Source organism: Pipistrellus hanaki (assembly GCF_964339955.1).
Source record: "Pipistrellus hanaki genome assembly, chromosome: 13".
NCBI lineage: Eukaryota > Metazoa > Chordata > Mammalia > Chiroptera > Vespertilionidae > Pipistrellus > Pipistrellus hanaki.
The window spans coordinates 19,600,765-19,614,784 of record NC_140515.1 but is presented as its reverse complement, the minus strand read 5'-3'; the positions used below and the strand labels follow the sequence as shown (position 1 = coordinate 19,614,784).

The 14,020-nt window shown below is 52.6% G+C and overlaps 1 protein-coding gene across 2 annotated transcripts in view; it reads right to left on the bottom strand.

Annotated features, from left to right (window-relative positions):
* Positions 1–14,020, bottom strand: part of IL17RD (interleukin 17 receptor D) — a 69,114-nt gene that overhangs the window by 16,545 nt on the left and 38,549 nt on the right. For both annotated transcript variants that reach the window (XM_084903123.1, XM_084903124.1), the window contains exons 2-5: positions 10,208–10,265; positions 5,447–5,572; positions 1,386–1,504; positions 770–890 (exon numbers count right to left, since the gene is read on the bottom strand). In XM_084903123.1, coding sequence (XP_084759249.1) covers positions 770–890; positions 1,386–1,504; positions 5,447–5,572; positions 10,208–10,265 — 424 coding nt within the window. The remainder of the gene's footprint in view (positions 1–769; positions 891–1,385; positions 1,505–5,446; positions 5,573–10,207; positions 10,266–14,020) is intronic.

Here is a 14,020-nt window from a genome sequence, read left to right as displayed (position 1 = left end):
CTGGAGGGCGTGGATCTGAAGTCAGACTTCTGGGGTTTCAGCTCCAGAAAGCCCTTTGACCTGTGTGTGTGAGCCACATCTCATCACTGAGACGGTAAGATTACATTCTTTGTCACAGGGTACGCTAGGCTAGTATTTGGAAAGCATTTAGAGCAGGGCCTAGCACATAGGTGCTAAATAAATGAGTAGAAAGAATAAGTAAATTTCCAGGAAGAGGTGATCTCGGGAACACTGCTTACTTTTCTTAATCTAACCCTGAAAACGACAGGGAATCATCACCGAGGCCACCCTCCTGATGACAGAAGATGAAATCATTTCATGCTTTACCCCAAAAAACAACTTATATTTCTTATTCCTATTTTTTAAAATATATTTTATTGATTTCAGAGAGTGAGGGAAAGGGGGAAAGAGATAGAAACATTAATAATGAAGAGAATCATTGACCGGCTGCCTCCCGCACTGAGGTTTGAGCCCACAACCCGGGCATGTGCCCTGACCAGGAACTGAACCCTGATCTCCTGGTTCATAGATCCAGGCTCCACCACTGAGCCACGCCAGCTGGGCTTATTCCTATTTTTTTTTTTTTTTAATCAAATGGTTTTAATACATGACTCACAGCATCCTGGGCCAAACCTCAATTCTAAAGGTTGCTTTTCTCTGTACCATGCTGGTTTTAGACCAGTATCTGGTGGGTTTCTTAAACACCGATCTGTGGAAAATTAAAAGCAGAAATGTCACCATGGGAACCAGGCAGAAAGACCAAACTCACCTCGGGTTCTGAAAAAGAAAGGGTGATAATTGCTCTCATTTTTAATGGAAGGAAAAGGGACAATCTTGACGAAGTAATCCGTCTCAAACTTCATATTCAGGAAAGGCTGAGATTCCATTCCCTAAAAGGGAGCAAAAACACAGGTGACGTCATGGAGAAATGACCCACCTCCACCTACCCCGGCGAGCTCGGTCCGCCCGGACGTCACCGCACACGGCTCCCGAGCCGGGGACGGCTCCCAGGGAAGGAGGAAGTCGGGGCTGTATTTTCTGGATCCAGTTTAGGTCTGGATCCCTCACTAACCATGAAGATCAACAATGCCATCTGCTCTTTGGCAAGGAAGCCAGAGCTTGTTCACTCTGAACTTCGAGGATGGTGGGGAGGAGCCCACAGACGCTCCCGGGACGGCTGTCTGGTGAGTAACCGGAGCCGTGTGTGCGGCCGCGCAGGGGCTGCGGGGAGTGTGCGGGGTTGGCGGGGCTGCCCGCCGTCCTCGCCCACCTGAGCAGGTGGGGCGGCCCCCATGGCCCCCCTTTCTCCGGTTTCCCAGACTCTGAATAGCCCATTCAGACCCGGAACAATGGTCCTCAGGGGCACATTCCCGTGTGCGACTCACGGTTCTTTTGAAGCTGCTGTTGAGCTGCTTCGGGTCCTTTAGAATCAGCTGCTGGCACTGCCTCCCCTCTGACTTCAGCTCCTCCAGGATGACCCGAAACCCTTTCAGGAATTCGATGCCTGAGCAGAGCGGAACGCTTTCATTAAAGGGGGGGCCTAACGACTTCGGAACACACCTCCCTCCCTCCGAGATTACCGTCCTCTCCGCCTACGCAGCAGTTACAGGAATTATTAACCCCGGCCAGCACCTCTGCGTTCACAGGAAGGAAAATCACACCCTCTGCATCCCTCTGGTCCAGGCCGGGCGATCGTCTCTGCTTCTACCCCACCCTCTCACCACCCACCGCCCCCGGCCTCTGGGACGGCAGGGCTCACATGCTCAGACTCCAGTCACAACTGGTCAGAAGGAGTCTGCAGTGGAATACGTGATTTCTAGGTCATTATCAGCCAGGGTGTATTCAACGGACAAATCACGCGGCTGCCTAGGGACTCTCCCCAAACTGTGTTTCCGCCTTAAACTTCAGTCCTGTTCTGGCTGGCATGTTTCAATGAGCCACACGCAAAATTCCCAGCAAAGTGAGTGTCTGCTCCCAAGGGGTTCCTGGGCCTGAGATGAAACAGGTGGCGAGCGTGCCAGTGCGGTGCACAAAGCGGGGCTGGCTCTAATCTGGCCTGAAAGGCAGGCACCCACGGGCTGCCCGGCGGGCGCTCCTCGCCCGGCACAGAGGCCCCGCACGCCCGCCGCGCCGCTGAAAGGCGCCGGCCCGGCCCCCGCCACCTGAGCTTCCCCCGCGGCACGTCGGACTAGAAGCTTTCAAAAGGATTAAGCTCCGATGTCCGCAAGAGCCAGGCCGGGCTCCGTATCCCAGGGAGACCGGAGGAGTCCAGCGGCAGCTGCAGGTCCCCCCGCCGGCCTCCACTGGCACGATATCGATTTCGCATTCTTTCTGCGCGCCAGACAAGCAGAGTGTCCCGCCTTCCCCTCCCGGGGCCAGAGTAATTACACAGGATGCAATTAACCAGGTGGGAAAATGATGGATGGCAAAGGCCGGGGAAATCTTTTTCTCTTTCCAACAGGTTCTCCAGTCCTCCAACTATTTGATTAAAAGCACGTATTTTATGGCGGGCTGGGCAAAGGACGGGCAAGGAGAGCTTCCTGTTTCCGGGGAGTCTGCACACGGTGTGTGCAGGTAGCAACTCGGTTATATTCCAAGTACAAAGCTTCCTGAGGGGGTGACACCCTAGCTGACCACTAGCCCGAGGTTCGAACATTCTGCTAAGATCCGGCAACTATTCAGTAGATCTCACAGAACTAGACTTTTGCAATTCCTCCTTCTCAGAATTAAAAATAATAATAATAATAATAATAATTTTTATTGATTTCAGGGAGGAAGGGGGGAAAGTGATAGAAACATCAATGATGAGAGAGAATCATTGACTGGCTGCCTCCTGCTTGCCCCACCCCCAACTGGGGATGGAGCCCACAAGCTGAGCATGTGCCCTGACCAGAAATCAAACCTTGACCTCCAGGTTCATATGTTGACACTCAACTACTGGGCCATTGCAGCCGGGCCTCCCCCCAATTTTTTTTTTAACAAATTCTTATAATTTATATTAAGATTTCATTCATGCAATGCCCCCTAGAACTACTACTTTAACAAAAGCCAGGTAATGAATACGATTAAATACTACACGTCACAATTACATAAAAATTAATGTAATTACATTACTGTACAGGGTGGGAGTAGGTGGATCTTGTCTTTATTATTATTACTTAATTGATTTTAGAGAGAGGGGAAGAGGTAGAGAGAGAAAGAGGGAGAAACACCGATGTGAGAAACATCCATCGGCTGCCTCCCGTACGTGCCCCAACCAGGCATCGAACCTGCAACCTAGGTATGCGCCTTGAATGGGAATTGAACCCACAACGCTTTGCTGCACAGATCGATGTACTAACCAACTGAGCCACACTGGCCAGGGCTCTAGTCCTCATTTTTAAAAGACCTGCCAAGCCTGAGAGTGGAGGGAAGAGACAGCAAATGTAAATCTTAAATCACAGTAACACCTTTATCACAATTCTGTTAGCAGTTATATTATACTAGAGGCCCAGGACACACGAGATCCGTGCCCTGGGGGGGGGGGGGGGGTGTCCCTCAGCCCAGCCTGCACCCTCTCGCAGTCCAGGACCCCTCGCGTGATGTCCAACTGATGGCTTAGGCCCACTCCCCACAGTCAGACATCCTTAGCGCTGCTGTGGAGGTGGGCAGCCATGCGCCTGGCTCAGGGCTGCTGGCTGAGTGGCGCTCCCCTGTGGGAGTGCACTGACCACTACGGGCAGCTCCTGCATTGAGCATCTGCTCCCCTGGTGGTCAATGCGTATCATAGCGACTGGTTGTTCTGTCATTCGGTCAATTTGCATATTACCCTTTTATTATATAGGATTGTAGTTATAAAGAGTTCAGCAATTTTATAGGACAGCTTCCCTTACAGGAACTTATTTACCCCTTCTCATCACTTATGTCATTAAATCCTAACAACCATAAAAAAAAAATTAAAAAAAGGCATTATGATTCCCATTTTATTGACGAAGAAACTGAGGTGTAGAGACATTAAATGACTTGCCCAGGGTTACCCAGGAAATTAAATGGCAGAGGTAGGACTCAAACCCAGAATACTCTTAACCCATATGTTTTTCTGGCTCCCAAAGAGCTTCCTTTGGGGACCTCACAGAAACAGACGGGACCTGTCCAGCCTCCTCCCTCCTCCCTCCACCCCCAGCCAAATCACCATGCAGGTAAACTACAACCTTCTGCCATGCTGTGCCACATTTCAGTTCCCTGCCACCAGCTCACCTCTCTTCCTTTCATCCTAAAGAGGGAGCCTGCAACCCATCAGGCCAACCCCTTGGCCATTTAGCCTTACAGGGAGCGGCCACTTCCCCTTCATCCACAGAGAATGTGTGTATCTTTACATGTTGAGATAATGTTATTTTTGGAAACCCGGTGGGTTCAGACCCAGCGGTACTAACACGGATAAGGGAGCCAGGCCCACCGGTATGACTCCTCCTCCCTCTCCCTGCACTCACCTCTCCTGCACTCTGGTCCTTCTGAGATGCATCCATCCAGATTTTAAAGTTCAGATTTTATTTTAGTTTCCCCTTGGCCAGATTGTTTATTTATTTTTTTAAATGCTAAGATTGGGTAGCAATGCTGAAGGACCAGGTTCTGACGATGGTAACAATAGCCACAGTTTGTTAAGAACTCTCTCTAAAACATGTACTGTACTGTGTCTAGAATTCCTACCGCAAACCCAGGGGCAGTCAACTGCCCTCCACAGATGGGGAAGCAGGGGCTCCGTGAGGGCTGAGGGCCTCTTGGGATTCTGGGTTCAGACGTAGGCCCCCCTGGAAGACAGGGGCCCTTGCCAGCCGCACATTCCACTCTGCCATCCCTCCTGTGTGCCATCAGCTCCCGAGAGAGGACACGCAGCGTGGCCCTGACCTGCATCTGGCCAGATAACGCGGGTTTGCTTTTCCTCTGCCTTCCTTCCAGCCTGGTTTCTCCAGCCCACACAGTTTAAATAAAAACTCAGCTTGTTGCCAACATTTTAAAAATTGTTGGTTTCATGGTTTCTCACGAAACCAACTGGGGTTTTCCTGAAAACTCACAGAAGGTGCCAGAGCCGGGCCTGCACACATCTGCGAGGCTGGAGACCGTCCGCGCTGGATGGGCCTTCACGTCCCTGGACGGGCCACCCAGCCTCCCCCGCGGCCGAGGCCCCGGGGCCAAGCAAGGCCTGGGCCATGCATCACTCACCACTGAGTGTTTCAAACCCACGTCTCTCTCCTTAACCGCCACGGGAGCGAACGAGGAGCCACGGGGCACAGCCTCGAGCCCTGAGCATGCCCAGCACACAAGCAGGAGGTGTCTGTGCCCGAGACAACCAGCGCTACGCCCGTGTCAAGATCTGCCTCACCCCTGGAGGCCGGGGGTCTGGGGCCCTCACACTGGGCACCACCCACCCAGCCACCCCTCCCCCATGGGCCCCATTTTGGCCGCTTACCCAGGGCCCCTGGGGACCAAAGAATGGTGACTGCCACCTGGTCGTGGCAGGCGTACTGGCTGATGGTGATGTTCTGGGCGTCGGCGATCACGTGCTTCCCCACCGGATTCAAGTACGTGGTGCAGTCTGGAGAGAGTTGGGAGGAGAATAGAACAGTCACGTTTAAAAGCCTTTTTTTTTTTTTTTTTTTAATTTCCAAGTTTATCTTCCCAAGTCACACAAAGCATGCCTGCAGGTGGCCGAATCCACTGTGTGGGCCTCAGAAGCCCAAAGGCGAGGTCGAAGGTGGACTGTTTGGAAAAGCAGAAGATGCTGCAGTGACACTGATTTGTAGCACCAACCCCACCCCCACAACCCCTCTATTAGAGCCCAGGACAAAGGTTAGCAGTATCCTTGATGGGCTAGAGTTTGTGTGTGTGTGTGTGTGTGTGTGTGTGTGTGTGGCATCAACTGTTTTTTACTACTGTGAAATTTTACCCGAATCAATAATCGTTTACATTCGTTCAGTTTTCAGCATTAGAGAGTCATGTGAGACACAACAATGGTTGGGTAATCTGGGTTTGCCTGTTTTCAGAAGCAAGCTTGAGGGCAAGGTATCTGGGGGGAAGAGGAAATAAAATGAGGATGTGACTCCGCGGGAGAGGGAAGGCGTCATCAACTAGAAGCTGCAAAAGATACTGACTCGGTGACTGGCAAAGCGCCTCCCGTGTTCGCTGGCCTCGGCGCGGGCGAAGGGTGTGTTCCCACTCACCAGGCGCCACAGCACCCCCCGGCCCAGAGGCCACACGGCTGAAAAAGACCCGACCCGCTGACTTTGTCCGGGGCCATCGCTCACTGCCACCTGCCAATGCCGCCACGACCGCGGGAGCAGCTGGGCCACCGGTTTTACTGAAGACGCCGTCAGAGTCTGCGAGATCCTAAACGGCCGGCAGCTCCAGCCAGGCGGAGGGCGGGGGTTCCGAGAACGGCCGCAGGCCCTCCGGCCACTCCTTCAGGGAGCCACCACCATCCCCGGCGCCACCGAGTCACAGTCTTGTGCTGCTCCGTCTCCCTTTCCTTCTCGATGGTGAAGCTTGAAAAACATCCTCAGGATCTGCCGCCGCAGGTCTTCAATCCCAGCCACCCGCGCCCCCTCCCAGGTCCGGCTGTTTTCCTCGCGGCGAAGCCTCCACAGGTGTTTTCTGAGCAGCCTGCCGAGTCTGCTGCACTCCCACCCTCTCGCCCCCCGCCCCCCCAAAACTGGACTGCACAATTGCCATGTTCGGGACTAAAAATGTCCACTGGTTATTTAAAGATTAAGAGACAATATGAACAAGAAGCATGAACGTCCCAGAAGTAATGGACAAGCCCTAAATGGTTTGGCTCAATGGATAGAGCGTCAGTCTGCGGACTGAGGGATCCCAGGTTCAATTCCAGCCAAGGGCACGTGCCTGGGTTTCGGGCTTGATCCCCAGTAGGGGGCGTTCAGAGCTAAGAGGCAGCCCATCAGTGATTCTCTCTCATCATTGATGTTTCTATCCCTCTCTCCCTCTCCCTTCCTCTCTGAAATCAATAAAATATATTTTAAAAAATAAAGAAGTAATGGGCAGCCTCCTAAGCTCTGAACGAGCACATCATCCTCCTCCTTTTAAAACGTTCTTATTGAGGGACAACACGCTCACTAACTCACAGAGCTCCGTTTCGCAGCTCCACCCTCCACACGGTTTTTCATCCTCCTTTCTTGCCTGAACCATCAGGTGTTCTCCCATCTGCTTCAAAACAGCCCTCCTACACTGCAGTGTTACGTCTTCTGAAAAGATGCTAATAATCCAAAAAACTGAATTCTACTTCTGATGAAAATGCACTCTCAGAGCATTCAACATGTGTCCTCTGGGTGCAGGAGAGAATTTTAGAACGAGGGGCGGGGGGGTGAGTTAACATCTGGTGCAATATCCTCATTACACAAGTGAGGAAGCTGCATGGAGAGAGGGCGGCTGGGTGGCACAGGATCCACTGCGGACCAGCCCAGGGTCAGGACAGAAAGCAGCCTTGGATGCACATGCTGGACTCCTGCCATTCCATCTTCAACACAGAGCTGATGATTCGAACGAGTTCTGAATCAGAAGTATTCAGCCTGCAAAAATCCCGGCTAAGCCCCGCTGCCCAGTATTAAAAAAACAGCACGATCCCCTCCCACCTGCAAAGCTCAAACCTTTTCACTTATTGAAGTCAATACCAAAAGAGAAACCTTTGACTCCAACTGCTTTAGGAAAAGACACGTGAACAAGAGAAAATCATGGTTGATCCTTGGTTCAACCCTAATGCCAACATGAGCACTCTCCTGCTTTCTGTACATGCAATTATGCAAATAAAAAGTCTAAGAATTAATTTTTTGTCTTAATTCTTAGACAAAAATGTCAAAGAATTAAGAAAACTGTGTTACAACCTACTCAAGCATTTTCCCCACTCAGAGCCTGAAGAAGAAATTAGAAATGCAATGCGAAAGGAGGCAAGGAGACCTGTGAAATTTCATTATGATTTCATGGCAAGGTGTTTTCTTTCTTTATAACATCAAACGGCAAAAGAATAGAAAAATAAGATTTTGTAGTTTAATACTTTTGGTGAAAACTTGGTAATTGGCTTTTAGCTATTTCAAACAGAACTAGCAACCAGTCAACTAAGCCATAACAGGAACTTCCTTATGGACGAGAGAAACATATTTCTCAATGGAAAACAATAAATGTACTTTACACAGCCTGGATCCAATTATTAGCAACTCTAATGTTTTGGATTTTGGTTACAAAAAAAAAAAAAAAAAGTATGCCCAAATGACATTTTGCCAAAATGCAACTGAACTTTAGATGTCTTAGGAGTCAATTTCAGTTGTGAATTAAATTCTAATTAAATGCTGCAAACTTAGAAAGAAAATCAGAGATACCCACTGGCACACGGGCCAACTATCTAGTCTCATGAAGAAAACAATAAGATACTTTTAAGTTCCACAGGTACAGATCCTCTTTCACAAATCCCCCTATTAAATCAGAGATGCACATACTTGTTTGCAGCTGACCGGAAAATCCTGAACTTTTGAATGTAATACAAGATCTGCCAGGACCAAGAACATAGACTAGAAATTAACTTTCTAACTCAAAGAAAGATCCCTTACACATGTCTTTACTTAGCTGAATTAAGTATCAGGGACTTGCAAATCCTTCATGAGAATCACAACATGCACCGAGAGCGGGCGCACACTAACATGAAATGACTGTTTTGTCTGGAAGTCCCTTGTTTCGGGCATGCATTCGACATACATACGTGTATCTCAAAACCGTTAAGACTGTACACACCCCCAGGGAGGCCCTGCTCTAGCTGTGATCACTCCAGAGACCCCATGTGACCTCCCGCCATCCTTATTCCATGGACTCTCCTAACCCTCCCCCAGAGGTGAGTCCAAGGGCAGGGGTCCCTGAATACCAGTCAAGCTCCTTCTTGTCATTTTTGCTTGTAAATGATGGCTCCGAAGGCTAACATGCTCACAATTGTATGTAATTACCTTCGTGGGCGTGAAAGCCCAGGAAGAGGCTATGCATGCTTAGTCAGAAAAAGCGCCCCGCCTTGCCCTCAGGAAACATGTCAGCCGGCCACGTAGCCGTGAGAGAAGGGGCCAGAGAGGTGCTTGTGTGCCGACTCCAGTTGGAATAACTTCTAATATTGACAGATGTCAATCACTGAGTGCAGGCCGGCTACCGCTGAGCGGTCGCTGTGTGTAAGCCTCAAATAATGCTGAGGAACACCTTAGGTTGGTTTGCTTACTTTTGTACTTTACATGCATTAAACTACTACACTCATATGCAAAAAAATTACACTAAGGAAGAAATTTTTTTACAAATTTAATCTTTGCCCTAGCCGATTTGGCTCAGTGGATGGAGTGTCGGTCTGTGGACTGAAAGGTCCCAGGTTCGATTCCGGTCAAGGGCATGTACCTTGGTTGCGGGCACATCCCCAGTAGGGGGTGCGCAGGAGGCAGCTGATTGATGTTTCTCTCTCATCGATGTTTCTGACTCTCTATCCTTCTCCCGCTCTGTAAAAAATTCAGTAAGATATATTTTTAAAAAATAATAAAATAATAAAAATTTGATCTTTTGTTTGACCATGAGAAAACTGAGGCCTGGAGAAGTCCAATCGCCCAATGTGATCCTCGGGGAACCGGGGTTGGAACCCAGGCCTGGATCAGAGACGGCAGCCAGCCGAAGGCCCGCGCGCCAATCTGGAACAGGCTCCGTTGGCCCACTCTGTGTCTCCGAAAACTTTTAAATAAATGCCAGTGTTAAAAAATGTTCACAGAAACACGCAAATCTCCCGCTCTTCTTGGAAATCACTTCTGGCTCTCCTCGGGGGAATTCCTCAGGGCCACGGCGGCTGGACGGGGCTCCCCCGAGGGGACAGGGCCGCCCGGGCCACAGCCCCGGCCGCTCCCAGCTGCCCCTGCGCCGGGTGGCCCTGCAGACAGCTGCATCTGTTCTACGGCCACGGCCACATCCTCAGGCAATCGGGGGGCCTCCGTACACAGCTTCTCCAAACACCACGGAGACGGCTTGAGCTGTCCCAAATTCCTGAGGGGCTTAGCTGAGACTGAGCTGCTTTAGCTCTGCTGACAGAACCTGAGCGGGTTCCGAAGATTCCTTCACCCCGGGCCCTGCAGGGTCCTTGGCTAAGTGCGACCGTGTAAGCCCTGGCTCCCTCACAGGGCTCCATTCTTCGGAGGTCACGCCAGTTACTTACTGTCATATCTGAAGGTGATGTTGTGCAGCCCGCTGTTTCTGCTAGCCGGCCCCACTCCCTGCGGGAAAACAAGAAAACACGATGAGGAGGGAAGCCAATTTGCTCTTCCGGCACCGATCCCCGCGGAGTCAAACCGCACACAGGACCTCCGAGACCCAGGCTCATGCCCGGCCCCACGCTTTCCCAGCTCCGGGCCCCTCTGGCCGCCCGGCTCCCTCCCTCCGGCCCAGGAGACCCCGAACCGTGGGCGGGCCCTGGGGAGGGACCGTGAGCACTCACTTCCCTAAGACAATAGGGGCAGGCTGTTCTCCGTTTGGGGCTCAAACAACAACTCATTAACAGTGGAGCTGGGGGAGAGACGTGAGTTGCCAGCTGGAGCCCTCCCAGGTGGTTAGAAAGCCCGGATCGGTTATCAAGTCACCTAGCAGACACCCGTCCAAAAGCTCTATTAAGCCACGACAGATAGGCCATTCCTGCAGCCTAAGGAAACGGGTCTCTCGTTCCAAGACCAGGAATGAGTGTGGGAACAAGCTGTTACTTTTAATGAGAAAATTCTTCTCTGCATCCGTGCCTTCACTTGGAATATATAGGGTGGGTTATAAAAGAAAAAAGAAAAGAAAAAGACGTTAAAAGGTCTAACTCCAACGCTTGGCGATGTGGCCGTCAGCCATCTGCGTGCTCAGCGGCAGGGATAACAACCCCGCCAGGCTTCCCGCTTTAATGAGAGGGCGCCCCGGGACCCTCCCGCGCCCGCCTCCTCCTCACCCACCGCTCACCCACCCTGGGAAAGAGGGGCTCCGCCTCACCGTCTCTGTAACGACCTGCAAACGTGCCCCTCGGCATTCGCTACAGAATTCCCCCAATCATGCTAATTCTGAGATGCTAAGTGATGGGAAAATATTCCAACCACACCGCGGAAGTTTCCACGCCATCGGAGGGCCGTGGGGAAACCATATGCCGGCGGCCCGGCACTTAACGGGCAATGGTTACGGCGAGGCACCCAGTCAGAGCGCTTCTGGGAGCCGGGGTCTCCGGCCACAGCCCAGCACCGGCACATGCTCCCGGGTGCTCACACGGCGTGCCCGCTGAAACCGTACCCCTGAGCTCAGACAGACGGGACCCTGGGAAAGCACAGCTGTGCAGAGGGGGACAGATGGACACGGACACACACACACACACACACACACCGTTCTCATTAAAATGAGGAGTGCGCAGTCACAGAAAGTCTAAATCAACATGACGTACCGGCCCAACGTACGCCTCCTGGGCTCCCCTTCTCCCTGTCCCCCTCCTTCTCCAGCTTTCCCTTCCCATCCTCCCTCCCCCCACCAGCACAGGATCCCAGAATTTCTCACCGAGAACACTTTGGAAAATGTGGCCACCTTATGAAAAGCCCAAACTCTGCCATCACTGCTTGGCGATGAGGCCAGTGTGTGCAACGAGAGGACACCCCCCCACCACCACCACCAACCAGGTGGCCAGGACCAGAGCAACAGCGCCTGCAGGAGGTCAGGAGAAAAAGCCACCCCACAGCCCGTCGGTAATGCCCGAGAACTCAGCCGCGGCCTTCTCCCCTCTTCCATCCCCGACATGCCTCACTGGGCATCTGTTAGGAGCCGGACAGGATGCTGGGACAGGGGTGAGCAAAGCAGCCAGGGTCCCTGCCTCGGGAGCGAATAGCTCATTCTTCCAGAGAAGAGAGACTGGGTACGTGGGTCACAGGCAGGGCACACAGGCAAGCCTCAATACCCGGCCTTCCAAGAACTCCGTGTCGATGGCATGCAAGATACATGTAGCAGGGTGGGGGGGGGGGGGGGGGGAGAGCCATAAAGAAGCATGCAGTGTGCGAAATGTCAGGGCAGCGCCGCCGTGACCGGAGCGTAGCAGCGGGGAGGATAACGGAGCTAGAACGGAGAGAAAAAGGCAGCGTCCTGGGAGGGAAACAAAAACACAAATTGGGGCCCACAGTAACCTCCTCGGTCCTTCATCCTCCCGCTGACACCACAGGCAAACCCCGTGGGCCCCGCCTCCTCCACTGGTTTTTACAAAGGCAGTTTGCGTGGCACGGCCGGTGTGGCTCCGCGGTTGAGCATTAGTCCAGAAACCAAGAAATCATGGTTCGATTCCCAGTGGATTCCCAGTTGGGGCACATGCCTGGATTGTGGGCTGGATCCCCAGCAGGGGGCGTGCAGGAGGAAGCTGATAGGTGATGTTTATCTTCCATCGATGTTTCTATTTCCCTCTCCCTCTCCCTTCCTCTCTCTTTAAACACCAATAATTTTTTTTTTTTAAAGGATAGTTTGCGGACTTCCCCGGAAGGAGTGTCAGGAGGGCCTTGTGAAGCCACGCAGAGAAAGCACTTTTCGAAAGGGGAACGAACGCACCTGTCCACAGCCTGCTCCACGGCACACAGGACCAATCCCCGTCCTTGTAGGCCTCTGTCACCTTCTCATTTTTTCCTCGTCTTCCCTGTACTTCTATTGCAACATGGTTTTACAGGTCATTATGAGGCAGTGGCAATGAGCAATGCATGGTGGGAAGGAGCCCCAGGGAGAGGTGCTGTATCCTTCGATTGGGAACCTAAATCCCGCCAAAGGAGGTCTCTGTGACAACGTGCGGACTGTTCTCATGAACCGGCTGCATGTGGCACCCGCTCACCACCCACTGAGCTCTCCACCCTGGCCATGATGGGCTGGGCACTTGGCCCTGAACTAGACTTGGGTCCTGACCTCAGGGGACTCTGGCCACCAGGGTGCTCTCCTCCTGTGCAAACCTGCCCTCCTCCCTCTGCTCCAGGCCCACCACGCGCTTCCTGTGCCTCCTAAGCCATCCCTGACGGGTTGCTCTCCTCTCTCTTCTTCCAGACCCCGCTGCAGCTCAGCACGTTCTTGGGCTCTTCCCTATTCCCAGAATGCCCTTCCTACCGCCCCAAATCCCGCTCCCCCGTGGGCTTCCCAGCTCAGCCCAGCCGCTACCACACTGTGTTCCTGATCATCAGCCAGCCTGCACCCTCACCTGATGTGAGCATGGGAGTGTCACTGCTGACGGAGATATAAAATGGTCCCTCTAACTCCACAGAAAACCAGAGACCCAGAGACCCTGGGGCCATCCGAGCTGGGCCGTGGAGCTTGGAGCAAGGACACCACCGCAGGTGCCAGTGCTTGCGTGTGCTGTGAAGGTCTTTCCCGCCCGGACCTCACGGAGGGCCTGGCTTCTCAGGATGTGCATCAGACGATGCCAGCGGGCTGTCCTCAGCTCGCACCCAAAACCCGCTGGCCCTGCTCCAGAGCCCTCAGCGGCCTGAGAAATGGTGTGCCTGGCCAGCCCAGAGAGCCGGACTGCTTTCCTCACCCTCTGAGGGACACAGGATAACAGCACCCCTAACATGCCCACATTGTAATCCCACACTGAGCCTGCGTTACTTTACGCAGGGAAAAGAACTGTGTCACTAATTTTGAGGATCCTGGGTTGAGGAGACTATTCTGGATTATCCAGGTGGGCTCAGGTAATCACGAGGGTCCCCATAAAAGGGAGACAGGACGGTCAGAGTCAGAAGGAGGTGTGGTCACGGAAGCAGGAGGCAGACAGAGGGACAGACACTGCCCTAAGGATGCTATGCTACTGGCTGCGAAGGCGGAGGAGGAGGAGGAGGAAGGGGCTAACAAGCCAAGGAATGCGGACGAACTCCTGAACTCCCAGTGCACTGGGAAAGGCCAACAGCAGATTCTCCCAGAGCCGTGGTCGGCAAACTGCGGCTCTCGAGCCACTTGCAGCTCTTTGGCCCCTTGAGTGTGGCTCTTCCACAAAACACCA